This window comes from Macaca thibetana, chromosome 12 (assembly GCF_024542745.1).
Source record: "Macaca thibetana thibetana isolate TM-01 chromosome 12, ASM2454274v1, whole genome shotgun sequence".
Classification (NCBI taxonomy): domain Eukaryota; kingdom Metazoa; phylum Chordata; class Mammalia; order Primates; family Cercopithecidae; genus Macaca; species Macaca thibetana.
In genome coordinates this window covers 73,018,230-73,031,379 of record NC_065589.1, presented here as the reverse complement: position 1 = coordinate 73,031,379, position 13,150 = coordinate 73,018,230, and the positions used below count along the sequence as shown (strand labels likewise).

The 13,150-nt window shown below is 36.8% G+C and overlaps 1 protein-coding gene across 6 annotated transcripts in view; it reads left to right on the top strand.

Moving 5' to 3' along the window:
* The window catches only part of UBR3 (ubiquitin protein ligase E3 component n-recognin 3), a 264,525-nt gene that overhangs the window by 73,245 nt on the left and 178,130 nt on the right, over positions 1-13,150 (top strand). For all 6 annotated transcript variants that reach the window (XM_050751441.1, XM_050751437.1, XM_050751440.1 and 3 more), the window contains exons 8-10: positions 799-1,027; positions 9,748-9,927; positions 10,963-11,096. In XM_050751441.1, coding sequence (XP_050607398.1) covers positions 799-1,027; positions 9,748-9,927; positions 10,963-11,096 — 543 coding nt within the window. The remainder of the gene's footprint in view (positions 1-798; positions 1,028-9,747; positions 9,928-10,962; positions 11,097-13,150) is intronic.

Genomic DNA, 13,150 nt, shown 5'->3' with positions numbered 1-13,150 from the left:
GATTGCATCACTGCACTCCAGCCTGGGTGACAGAGTGAGACTTGGTCTCCAAAAAAAAAAAAAGTAAAAAGTAAAAATAAATAATCCTGCAGATCGTTTAGTCAAATTAGTGGTCAGCTTTCAGATCAAATAGGAGAAGATATTTGTTTTGAAGTAATCACATTGACTCACTTATTTAGTTATGTTAAATCCTCTGCAATAGTTTGTAGCTGAGACTTAGTATATCTTGTATTCTTAAACCACAGCATTTATTATTGCTTTACAACTTTAATAATTTAAAATGTCTATTAAAATTTTTTTTAACGGGGCCAGGCTCACGCCTGTAATCCCAGCACTTTGGGAGGCCGAGGCGGGCAGATCACAAGGCCAAGAGTTTGAGACCATCCTGGCCAACATGGTGAAACCCCATCTCTACTAAGAATACAAAAATTAACTGGGCGTGATGGCGCATGCCTGTAATCCCAGCTACTTGGGAGGCTGAGGCAGGAGAATTGCTTGAACCTGGGAGGCGGAGGTTGCAGTGAGCCGAGATCATGCCACTGCACTCAGGCTTGGGCAACAGAGCAAGACTCCATCTTGGGGGAAAAAAAAAGTTTTTTTTTCTTTAACCATCAAAATATTTTGCAAATGTTCCCAAAAAGTGAAAGACTACCTCATCATTGAGATTTTTTTTTTTGTTACCTTGGACATTATTATAAATTAGTAAAGATGTAAAATGTTAATATGATATATTAAAAATGATTTTAAATTAAAAATTAAAACTAATGTGTTTTTTCCTTTCTATTAAAATGTTTACAGGTTGCTTTTACAAAAACTTTTGTTCAGCATTATGCTTTCATTATGAAAACACTGAAGAAAAGTCATGAATCAGACACAATGTCTAACAGAATTGTGCATATTAGTGTTCAGTTGTTCAGCAATGAGGAGCTAGCCAGACAGGTAACAGAAGAATGTCAGCTGCTGGATATTATGGTCACTGTGCTATTATACATGATGGAAAGTTGCCTTATTAAAAGTGAGCTACAAGGTAACTCAGAATTATATTCACTGGTTCTATTATTATCAGTATTATTATTCTAGTATTATTAGTGTACTTCGTATAGTTAGTAATATTACTAATTACTAATGATAGTATTAATAGTCTAGTATTAGTGAACTTTGTATAACTAGTCTTGAAAAGACCTTATGTTTAAAAAATTATAAAATAATACATATTTGTTGCAGACATTTTTGAAAATTTCCAGTGAAGTTTCAAGAAAAAGTTAAAAGCACTTGTAGTTTTGTTATTCACAAACACCTGTTGTTAGCACTTTGCTATATTTCTTTTCTTTTTGTGTGATGACTATACTTATAGATACAATAAATACTTTTAAAAAAGTTACCATAGTGTACATGTCAAAAACATGCATTTTAATAAGTGTAGGTGTTAATATCATGGCTATACCATAATTTATTTAGTCATTTCCTTATTAGACATATTTCTATTTTTTAATCATAAATTTGCTGCTATCAGTCTTAGATATTTTTAAATGCTTATATTTTATAACTTAAAAATTGGGATGAATCTTGCCTTTTTTCTACTCCCTTAGTGAGAACTTTATATTTTTCTTTCGTGCCCACTATGTGGTTGATACTCTTCAGCCTACCATAATGTTTCTGTATCTCTTCCTGTTCTCATGTCTCTATGGTTATTCATCTTAACTTTACCTCCCTTAAATTATATATATATATATACACACATACACATATATAAATATATATATAATAATTATTATTATTTTTGAGACAGAGTCTTGCTCTGTCCCCTAGGCTGGAGTGCAGTGGTGTGATCTTGGCTCACTGCAACCTCCGCCTCCTGGGTTCAGTTCAAGCAGTTCTGCCTTAGCCTCCTGAGTAGCTGGGATTACAAAGGTGCGCGTCACCAAGTCTGGCTAATTTTTGTATTTTTAGTAGAGATGAGGTTTTGCCATGGTGCCCAGGCTATTCTTGAACTCCTGACCTCAGGTGATCCATCTGCCTCAGCCACCTAAAGTGCTGGGATTATAGGTATGAGACACCATGCCTGGCCAATAATATAAGTATTTAAATATTTTCTATGTACCTGGTACTTTGTTGGATGCTATTTATATATTGTTTCAATTAAGTTTCTGAGCAAGTCTCTGAGATTGGCATTATTATTATCCATGCTTTAGAGATGAGTACATTGAGGTTTAGGAAAGTTAAGCAATTTGCCATAGGTTATACAGCTAGCAAATGACAGTTAAGAAGGATTTCATGGCTCCTAATGTCAGAACTCTTAGTATTCTTAACCTTGACACAGCCAGTCCCACTTTGATAGGATGTGTCTTTACTTGTTGGCACTAGGAGCTAAACTTTAAAAATAATGACAAACAATACCTCAGATTAATTAAATCTTAGGACCTCTCCATTCTCTGAGGAGGAGAAATCTTGTAGTTGAGCCTTGCTTTGTTCCACTCTTGGCCTCTTTGTGCATATCAGCTCCTGTTTTCTCCTTATACTGATAATCTGTCTGTTCTCAGGTGTGACACCATGTCCTGAAAATTGATATGAACTCAGTGCAAGGCATAATGCATTATATATAATAGCTAGCTAATTATGATAGCTACCATCTCTAGAGTACTCAACTATATGCTAGACTCTTTTCTCAGTACTTTATATGCATTATGTCATTTAACCATCAATAATTCTTTGAAGATACTGTCATCTCCATTTTATAGATGAGGCAGCTGAGGCATAGGGAGTTGAAGTCAATGATCTGTGATCTTACAGCTCTGAGTAGTAAGCCAGGTTGTCTAACTTCAAAGGCTGTACTCTTTCTTACCTACTTTGTGAGTCTGTCTTCCCATTGTAGGTATAGTGGGAGCATAATACATTATTTACATTAACAATATACTTCTTTACTTTTTTTTTTTTTTTAAGATGGAGTTTCACTCTTGTTGCCTAGGCTGGAGTGCAATGGTGTGATCTCGGCTCACTGCATCCTCCACCTTCCGGGTTCAAGTGATTCTTCTGCCTCAGCCTCCCAAGTAGCTGAGACTACAGGTGCCTGCCACCACGCCCAGCTAATTTTTTGTATTTTTAGTAGAGACGGGGTTTCACCACGTTGTCCAGGCTGGTCTTGAACTCCTGACCTCAGGTGATCCACCTGCCTTGGCCTCCCAAAGTGCTGGGATTACAGGCCTGAGCCACCATGCCTGGCCTACTTCTTTACTTTTTAAAGGAAAATTTAAAAGCTGCTTTATGTTATAGTTTTACTAACTTCATGTAACATGACCTTTTCTTTCCTAGAGATTTATCTACATATATTGCTTTTTCTTTTTTCATTTTTGAAATAGTGTCTGCTGTCATTCAGCTGTATGAATGATGTTCTTATATGGAATTATATATTTAAAGAAAGACTTTTCACAAAAATAGTGTTTTATTTATTTATTTACTTTTTAATTATACTTTAAGTTCTGGGGTACATGTACAGAATGTGCAGGTTCGTTACATAGGGATACATGTGCCATGGTGGTTTGCTGCACCCATCAACCTGTCATCTACATTAGGTATTTCTCCTAATGCCATTCCTCCCCCCACCCCCTGCCCCCTGTCCTCCAATAGGCCCTGGTGTGTGATGTCCCCCTCCCTGTGTCCATGTGTTCTCATTGTTCAACTCCCACTTATGAGTGAGAACATGCGTTGTTTGGTTTTCTGTCCTTGTGATAATTTGCTGAGAATGATAGTTTCCAGCTTCATCCATGTCCCTGCAAAGGACGTGAACTCATCTTTTTTTATGGCTGCATAGTATTCCATGGTGTATATGTGCCACATTTTCTTTATCCAGTTCATCATTGATGGTCATTTGGGTTGGTTCCAAGTCTTTGCTATTGTGAACAGTGCCACAGTAAACATACATGTGCGTGTGTCTTTATTATAGCATGATATATAACCCTTTGGGTATATACCCAGTAATGGGATTGCTGGGTCAAATGGTATTTCTAGTTCTAGATCCTTGAGGAATCGCCACACTGTCTTCCACAATGGTTGAACTAATTTACACTCCCACCAACAGTGTAAAAGCATTCCTATTTCTCCACATCTTCTCCAGCGTCTGTTGTTGCTGACTTTTTAATGATTGCCATTCTAACTGGTATGAGATGGTATCTCATTGTGGTTTTGATTTGCATTTCTCTAATGACCAGTGATGATGAGCATTTTTTCGTATGTTTGTTGGCTGCATAAATGTCTTCTGTTGAGAAGTGTCTATTCATATCCTTTGCCCACTTTTTGATGGGGTTGTTTTTTTATTGTAAATTTGTTTAAGTTTTTTGTGGATTCTACATATTAGCCCTTTGCCAGATGGCTAGATTGCAAAAATTTTCTCCCATTCTGTAGGTTGCCTGCTCACTCTGATAATAGTTTCTTTTGCTGTGCAGAAGCTCTTTAGTTTAATTAGATCCCATTTGTCAATTTTGGCTTATGTTGCCATTACTTTTGGTGTTTTAGTCATGAAGTCTTCGCAGCAAAATGTTTTAAATTCATAACTGAGAAAACAAAATTTAGAAGTACCTGTTTTAAAAGAATCTGGAGTCCATTGTCTTCACCAGGTGATTTAGCTGTGCTTATTACATACAGTTTGCATTTGGCCTTTAAGGGAGAATGTTTGGGAACAAGATGAGTCTTAAATCTGCCTCCCATTTTTTTTTTTAATAGTAGCTTTCCTCAGTTTTTATATTCATATCCTTACCTACAAGTCACTCATTAACCTACCTCATTCTAGTGTTCACTCCCATTGTTCTCTTGAAATTGCTGTCTACAAAATTGTCCATGACTCATGTAGCCATATGTCCTAGTTTTCCGAGAATAGCCTTAAGTTGTGCCTGTTAGTCTGATGTAGTTATTAATACAATTTCTTTTTTTTTTTTTTTTTTTTTTTTTTGAGACGGAGTCTCGCTCTGTCGTCCGGGCTGGAGTGCAGTGGCCGGATCTCAGCTCACTGCAAGCTCCGCCTCCCGGGTTTACGCCATTCTCCTGCCTCAGCCTCCCAAGTAGCTGGGACTACAGGCGCCCGCCACCTCGCCCGGCTAGTTTTTTGTATTTTTTAGTAGAGACGGGGTTTCACCGTGTTAGCCAGGATGGTCTCGATCTCCTGACCTCGTGATCCGCCCGTCTCGGCCTCCCAAAGTGCTGGGATTACAGGCTTGAGCCACCGCGCCCGGCCAATACAATTTCTTTTACGCTCAAAAGTGTCCCAGTTTATATGATAAATTATGTGGTTTACCCTTTTTGTAAACTACATGTTGAGGAAGCCAGTGGTCATAGTTTAAACTTTACCTTACTTGATTTTCAGTCGCATTTCACACTGTTGATTCTCTTTCTGTGGCCCAGCACTCTTCTCTACTTATCCTATCAATATTGGTGTTTCTTAGCACTTTGTCTTCGTGGCTCTGCTTTTCACACTTTTCCCATATTTTTCTGAAATGATATTATATGGTATCAGTTGCTTTTTACATATGCTTCTAATGCAGTTAGTCTTTTCTGGAAATTCTTATATAAATTGAATTTTCAACAAGCTGAAATAAAGATTGTTGAGATCTTTAAATATAATTTTTTTTTTTAGCAGTAAATTACATTATTTCCAGCCAAGGTCTAAAACTATCTTTAGAAGTCTTCAAACTTTGCCATACTATTTTTTCCTCTTTCAGTAGTAGCATAAGATATTATGATATATATTTACTGCTTTTCTAAAAGTATCATAAGCTTTTCCCATTTTTACAGTAAGTATTAGAATAAACCTTAACTATACTGAACTACCCATAACTAGCCACAGATACTACAACAGGATCTCTGTACTTTCTTTTTATTTTTTAGCAGCCTCTATCTAGCCTTGGCTTGAATTGTTGTTAAATGATATTTTAAAATTTTATCTATACTTTTAATAAATACAGGAGCTGATACAATGAGAATTTGCTTGGCCACAGCAATAGCTGAAGACTAAAGGGAAACAGCCTTATAGTAGTACGTGATTCCTACCTTATACTTTTACTTTTTTATATTCAATATTATACCGTATGCTTTGTGGTTCCAAACATAGCTCATAATTTTTCATGTCCCAGAATTTATGTTAGAATTTGTCTTTTGAAACAGTCTTTGTAAAGTGGAATCTAAAACCATGTGTTGCATGACATGGGAATGTCTGTAGATGCTCATAATCCCAGATTGCCTTTCCTCCCTGCATATCAAGCTACTTATTGAACTATATTGTTTGGATGTCTATAAACACCCCAAACACACAATGTTCACAGCAAAGACTCATTATTGCTCCATTAATCTGACTTCTTTTACATTATCCTGTGTGTGTGTGTATGTACATGAGCACGTGAATGTGTATTTTGATTCCAGTGTCTAACCATTCTAAACAGTTGTGCAGCCTAAAAACCTAGGAGTTGTCTTTGACTTCTTTTTACTCCATGCAGATATAGCAGACGTTACCAACTGTCCTTCAAATCTTTTGAATATCTTTACATAGCCTCTTCATCACTGCATCTTTTTGCCACCACCACAGTTCAAGCCATGGCCATCTCTAAGCCTCTCATCTCTTGTTGTTGTCACTCTCCTTCAGTCACTTTTTATATTACACTTCTTATAATGTTCCTCTCCTAAAACCCCCTAGTGGCTTTCCATTCTCTTCATGTGAACGCTAAAGTTCGGATGCTGGTTTATAAGACCCTGTAACCTCATTTGTACCGTGCATCCTCTGCATTCTTTCTTCAAGTGATTCTAACCTTTTCTTATGTACTGCTCCTTCTACCTATAGCACCATCTACTCCACCATCACTAGTTTATCTGGCTAATCCTAATTCCTGCTTTATTTTATAGGCCTCAGTTTAATCTTCACTTCCTCAGGAGAGTCTTTTTTTTTTTTTGAGACGGAGTCTTGCTCTGTCACTTAGGCTGGAGTGCAGTGGCACAATCTCGGTTCAGTGCACCCTCCGCCTCCCAGGTTCAAGCAATTCTCCTGTCTCAGCCTCCCGAGTAATTGGGATTACAGGTGCCCGCCACTATGCCCAGCTAATTTTTGTGTTTTTAGTAGAGGTGGGGGTTTCACCACGTTGGCCAGGCCGGTCTCGAACTCCTGACTTCAGGTGATCTGCCCACCTCGGCCTCCCAAAGTGCTGGGATTACAGGTGTGAGCCACTATGCCCAGCCAAGTCTTTTCTTGAATTGTAGTCTAGCTTTATTTGTTCTTTTTTTTTTTTTTTTTTTGAGACGGAGTCTCGCTCTGTCGCCCAGGCTGGAGTGCAGTGACCAGATCTCAGCTCACTGCAAGCTCTTCCTCCCGGGTTCACGCCATTCTCCTGCCTCAGCCTCCTGAGTAGCTGGGACGACAGGCGCCCGCCACCTCACCCGGCTAGTTTTTTGTATTTTTTAGTAGAGACGGGGTTTCACCGTGTTAGCCAGGATGGTCTCGATCTCCTGACCTCGTGATCCGCCCGTCTCGGCCTCCCAAAGTGCTGGGATTACAGGCTTGAGCCACCGCGCTCGGCCTATTTGTTCTTATGACTCCCTGTACTTTTCCCGTTACAGCCCTTATCACACTCTGCCTTCTTAGGTATTAATCTCCATGAAGACAGAGATCATCTAAATCTTGATTTATTTACTACTTTATTCTCAGAGATTAGTTGAAAACCTGACCCTTAGTAGGTGCTCAATAAATATTTGTTGATGAGTGATTTAATTTAACACTGAATCATTGCTCTTTATATCTGTAATGAGGAAAGTACCAGTTTGAGTAAAAATAGAAGTCCTAATCATTTTATTTCATTAATGATTCCAAGGCGTTTTTCACAAGAACAGTAGTATTTAAGCAATGTCAGGAAAATAGTGAGTTTGATTAATTATATTCTGCTTATTCATCCTCTGGTTTCAATTATATACAACAGTGATTCTCAATTTTTAACTTAAAAAAAATCCCAACATTCCTTAGCACTGTCGCATCAATATCAATGGCTCACTAGCTCAGAAGTGAAACTGTAGTTGTCAGTCATGGGGGTGCTTTTCAGAATCTCAGGGGTTAGTATAAATAATTTGTAAGAAGCCCCTAATCCTTAGTTCCTCATTGAGTTAGACCCTCCCTTGTCCATTGAGAAGTACTGAAAGAGAGTGTACTTAACTTCAGTAGGCCCTGTTCTTAGACATTGTTAAACTTATTTAATATTTGGCAAAATAATTGTGTGGACTGAAACCTAAGTTTAATGTGTGGAAATTAAAAAGTGCAGTAGAGGCCTTCCTGACTGATGAGTATGACAGGTAGGTAGGTAGTTGAATAAGTTGGTTAAAGTGAGGACTCATTTAAAAAAATGGTATGAGCTGGGTGTGGCGGCACACACCTGTAATCCCAGCTGCTGAGGAGGCTGAGGTGGGAGGAATGCTTGAACCCAGGAGTTTGAGTCCAGCATGGGCAACATAGTGAGACCCCCATCTTTGAAAAAATATATATATACCTTAAACATTGTATTTTAACTTAAAACACAGAACTGCGTGTTCATTCTCCAGGCTTTTAACTTTGGGCAAAGTATTTTCAGGATATGGTTTCCTTGACTGGAGTTCTCGTTCATCTTTTTTATAAATAGCACATCTATGAAGCATCATCTGTGGATTCTAATTTTAATCTCTTTAAAATAGAGTTAGAATATAAAGCAATCTGAGTGTAAAATATACTTATAGGTTTTATGATTTTTCTGTCCCAAGGTTTTTTAGCTTTTTTTCCTGGCACTTGTTTTTATTTTATTGTCTCTCAAAAGCATATGATTCAGTTTCTGTAATACCTCTCTGTGCTTTCACATGTCATTAGTTCATATACTTTTGATCTAAATTGTGTAATTATGAAAAAAAGAACAATTAGCATAAATAGAAACAAAAATTGACTCTGGGTAACCATACACCCCAGCTTGTGTACAGGGAATGAGCTATGAGCCTTGAGCATTCCATGTATTATGGGTATTAATATGCTTTACAATGGGAATGGAAACTTCCTAGTCCAGTGAGTCAGTGAAGTTGGAATAGGTTAAAGTGAGCTAATACATATATACTAATAATTTTTAATGCTAAATATTTTGTACAAGCCTATCCCCCCACCACCCCCAACGATGTATTTAAACTACTTTTTTCCCACAGCTTAAGAAGTTGGTGTGTGTGTGTGTTTTTCTTTTTTTAAAATGTGTTTTTTCTTTTATCTTTGAAATACTGTTTGCTAAAAATTGTATTGATGTATTCTTTGAATAGAAGAAAGGAATTAAATGTATGTCTCTTGAAATCATACAGATTTGATTGATAAGATGAAATGAGATTAATCTAGGGGTAAAAATTTTTTATTGATTGGATCAGAAAATATTGCATTATATCATTAGAATCAAGAAAATAAGGTTTTATAAACATACAGCTACTTCAGTATCATGTCATATATTGGACATATGGTAATAATTACTATAATGATGTGCTAAGTACTTTTTGTTAATGCTTCATGTAATTATTTTAAGATGGATGTTTTTATTTTCCACTTTATAGATGAGGAAATTGATTCAGAGAGTGTAAATATTGTGCCTAAAGCCATATAGGTATTAAATGGAAGGCTGGGGTTTGAATTTAGGTATATCTGATTCTAAAGTGTATGTATTCTGTATTATTTGTTAAGCTTTTAAAAAAATCTTATGACATTTTTGGGTTTTGTATGTCTTTTTTTAGATGAAGAAAATAGTTTACATGTGGTAGTGAACTGTGGAGAAGCATTACTGAAGAATAACACTTATTGGCCTCTTGTTAGTGATTTTATTAATATTCTTTCTCATCAAAGTGTGGCCAAGAGATTTTTGGAGGATCACGGTTTGTTAGTTACATGGATGAACTTTGTATCTTTCTTTCAAGGTATGAATTTTACTGGTACCTTTGTTAATTTTTTGGTTTACAAAATTCCTAATGCTAAATTATTAAGCATCAATTAAAATATAATAGCATATCATTCAGACTACATATGAAATATCTCATTATTTTAATTGGTATTTGTAAGTACTCTAATAAATTGTTCATAAAACATACCAAGGAATTAGGAAAAGTGTCAAATGATTGAAAAAGAAACGGGAGTATAACTTTTTTAAGCATTTAAAAAATTTAACTTAATTTTTTTATTTTTAGTAGAGACAGAGTCTCACTATGTTGCCCAGGCTGGTCTAGAACTCCTGGGCTCAACCAATCCATTTGCCTCAGCCTCCCAAAGTGCTGGGATTACCAGGATTAGCCACTGTGCCTGGCTTTGAAGCATTTGTAACCATTAATCTAGAAATGTGAAATCTATTCTCTGAGAAAGATTCATAACACATAAAACTTTCAAGTAAGATCAATTAAAATTTTTTTCAGTGGCTCACGCCTGTAATCCCAGCACTGGGAGGCCGAGACGGGTGGATCACGAGGTCAGGAGATCGAGACCATCCTGGCTAACACAGTGAAACCCCGTCTCTACTAAAAAACAAAAAAATAGCCGGGCGTGTTGGCGGGCGCCTGTAGTCCCAGCTACTCGGGAGGCTGAGGCAGGAGAATGGTGTGAACCCGGGAGGCGGAGCTTGCAGTGAGCCGAGATCCGGTCACTGCACTCCAGCCTGGGCGACAGAGCGAGACTCCGTCTCAAAAAAAAAAAAAATTTAATTTTTTTGACTTTCTTATTAAAAGATATTCAGTTTGTTACATGAGACAATTCATAACATGTTTCTAAGAAAACTTAGTTTGTAAAAAATTCTGAAAGGACTAGATTGTTTCATTTTTAGTCATTTGCTTCTGTATGTACTGTGTCAGTAATGCCGTTTGTGTGCATAAATGTGTTTGGGACTGGGAACTGTTGTACTTGATATTTAATATGAATGTGTGCTTCCACTTGACAAAGTTTATATCTGCTTTAATTTTTGCAAGGTATGAACTTAAACAAGCGAGAACTAAATGAGCATGTGGAATTTGAGTCTCAGACCTACTATGCTGCCTTTGCTGCTGAACTTGAGGCCTGTGCACAGCCAATGTGGGGGCTTTTATCACATTGTAAAGTTAGGGTATGTTGGAAATATTTTTGTTAATTTCTGTGTTTATTTAAGAAAAAGACTTGTGAAAAATACTGGTTTGTTCATTTGTATATAATGTGTAATGTTTAATTTTGTTTCAAATTGAATTCAACTTTATGAAAATTGACCCGAGACGGTAATTTTCATTCTTAGGCAGTTTGGAATTCATTATTATCAGATTTTTCCAGCCTATTGCTATCGTGAACAGTCTTTGGAACTTCATTAGTCTCCACATTCATCTTTATTGTTTCATTTATTATCAGTTACCTAATGCTTCTTATCTTTCAAGGAGTAGGATAGTCCTCAATGTTACACTTTCAAGATTCCAAGGACAAAACAAGTATAAATTTCAAAAACCTTCCAGTGATTGTTATATAATGTATATTATAATATATACTATTATAAGCATTGGTTTGATGGGTCTCCAGAAACTTTGGGCAATCCAGACAAATGGAATCCCTGACCCTATTAAACTGAAGACTTGACTAAAATTTTGATATATGGACACCATGCAGTTCCAGCCTATTGTCCTGTACCAGTAATCATGCTGGACAAGATTTTGTAGTAGACATATTTTGAAGCCCTGGGTTCTAGTTTTGGCTCTGCCTCTTTTTTACTTGGGTGACTTGGTCAGCTCATTTAAAAATATTTGAATTTCTCAGTCTGTTTACTGACCTTTTAAAAACAAAGTGAAAGAGAAATGGACAGTAAATCTTGCTCTTTGTTATTGTGAAGCTCTCTTCCATCTACCACTTAAACGTATGTGTTTCTTTAAGTAGATTTATACTGTGTTTTGTTAGTTCAACCATTCCCTAAATGCAGATGACTCACAACCTTGTTACAGTCTTAATAGATTCAAATTTCTTTTTTTCTTTTTTTAGAGGGAGTCTCTCTCTGTCGCCCAGGCTGGAGTGCAGTGGCGCCATCTCCGCTTACTGCAACCTCCATCTCCCAGGTTTAAGCAATTCTCCTGCCTGAACCTCCTGAGTAGCTGGGATTACAGGTGTGCACCAGCACACTTGGCTAATTTTTGTATTTTTAGTAGAGACAGGGTTTCACCATGTTGGTCCGGTTCAAATTTCTAACAGGTCTGATTATTAATGTAGATCCCCTTGTAGGTACATGAATTTTCTCAGGTTCTGAATTAACTTTTAAAAACTATCTGTCCATACAATATTTCCTTTTGTGCCCTTATTGTCATTTAATGGTATCTTAAATTACTTAATTGTCCATTCTGGAAACTTTCTTCCCTTGCTGTACTAGTTGTGTTCAACCTGTAATCAGATACTAAGAATCTTTCTTTCATTCCAGAAATATTCCTCTCCTGCTTTTTTCCTTTATTTCTCTGTATTTTAAATACATTATGGATTATTAATGTATTTTAAAAATGTGGATTATTAAGGTAACTTCTTAACTGGTTTTCCTATTTCTAGACTCTTTCTACTGTGACCTAGCTCAATACCAAACTTACTTTTCTAAGCTCTATAAATCTCCCTCTCCTTTACTTAAAAATCATTCAAGTTCTCATCACTTTATAGGATAACATCTATTTTTCTTCTAGAGACATTTAAAATTCTCCACAGGTTGCCCTCAACTTGGCTCTCATAATTCATTATCTTTTATTTTTTATTTTTTGAGATGGAGTCTCACTCACTGTCGCCCAGACTGGAGTGCAATGGTGCGATCTCAGCTCACTGCAACCTCTGCCTCCTTGGTTCAAGTGATTCTTCTGTCTCAGCCTCCCAAGTAGCTAGGATTACAGATGTGCACCACCATGCCTGGCTAATTTTTGTATTTTTAGTAAAGACAGGGTTTCATCATGTTGCATAGACTTGTCTTAAACTCCTGACCTCAGGTGAACTGCCCACCTTAGCCTATAATTCATCTTCTTGTATCACCTCTCCCTCCGTACCTTTATTGGATTGATTATTATTCCTCAACGTGCAGTGTCCTTTCTTGATTCCTGTGCTTTTGTTCAAGCTAGTCTCTCTCTTTGGCATACACTCTTTCATTCTCTTTTGTTGGCTCAGTGTTTTTCTTACATG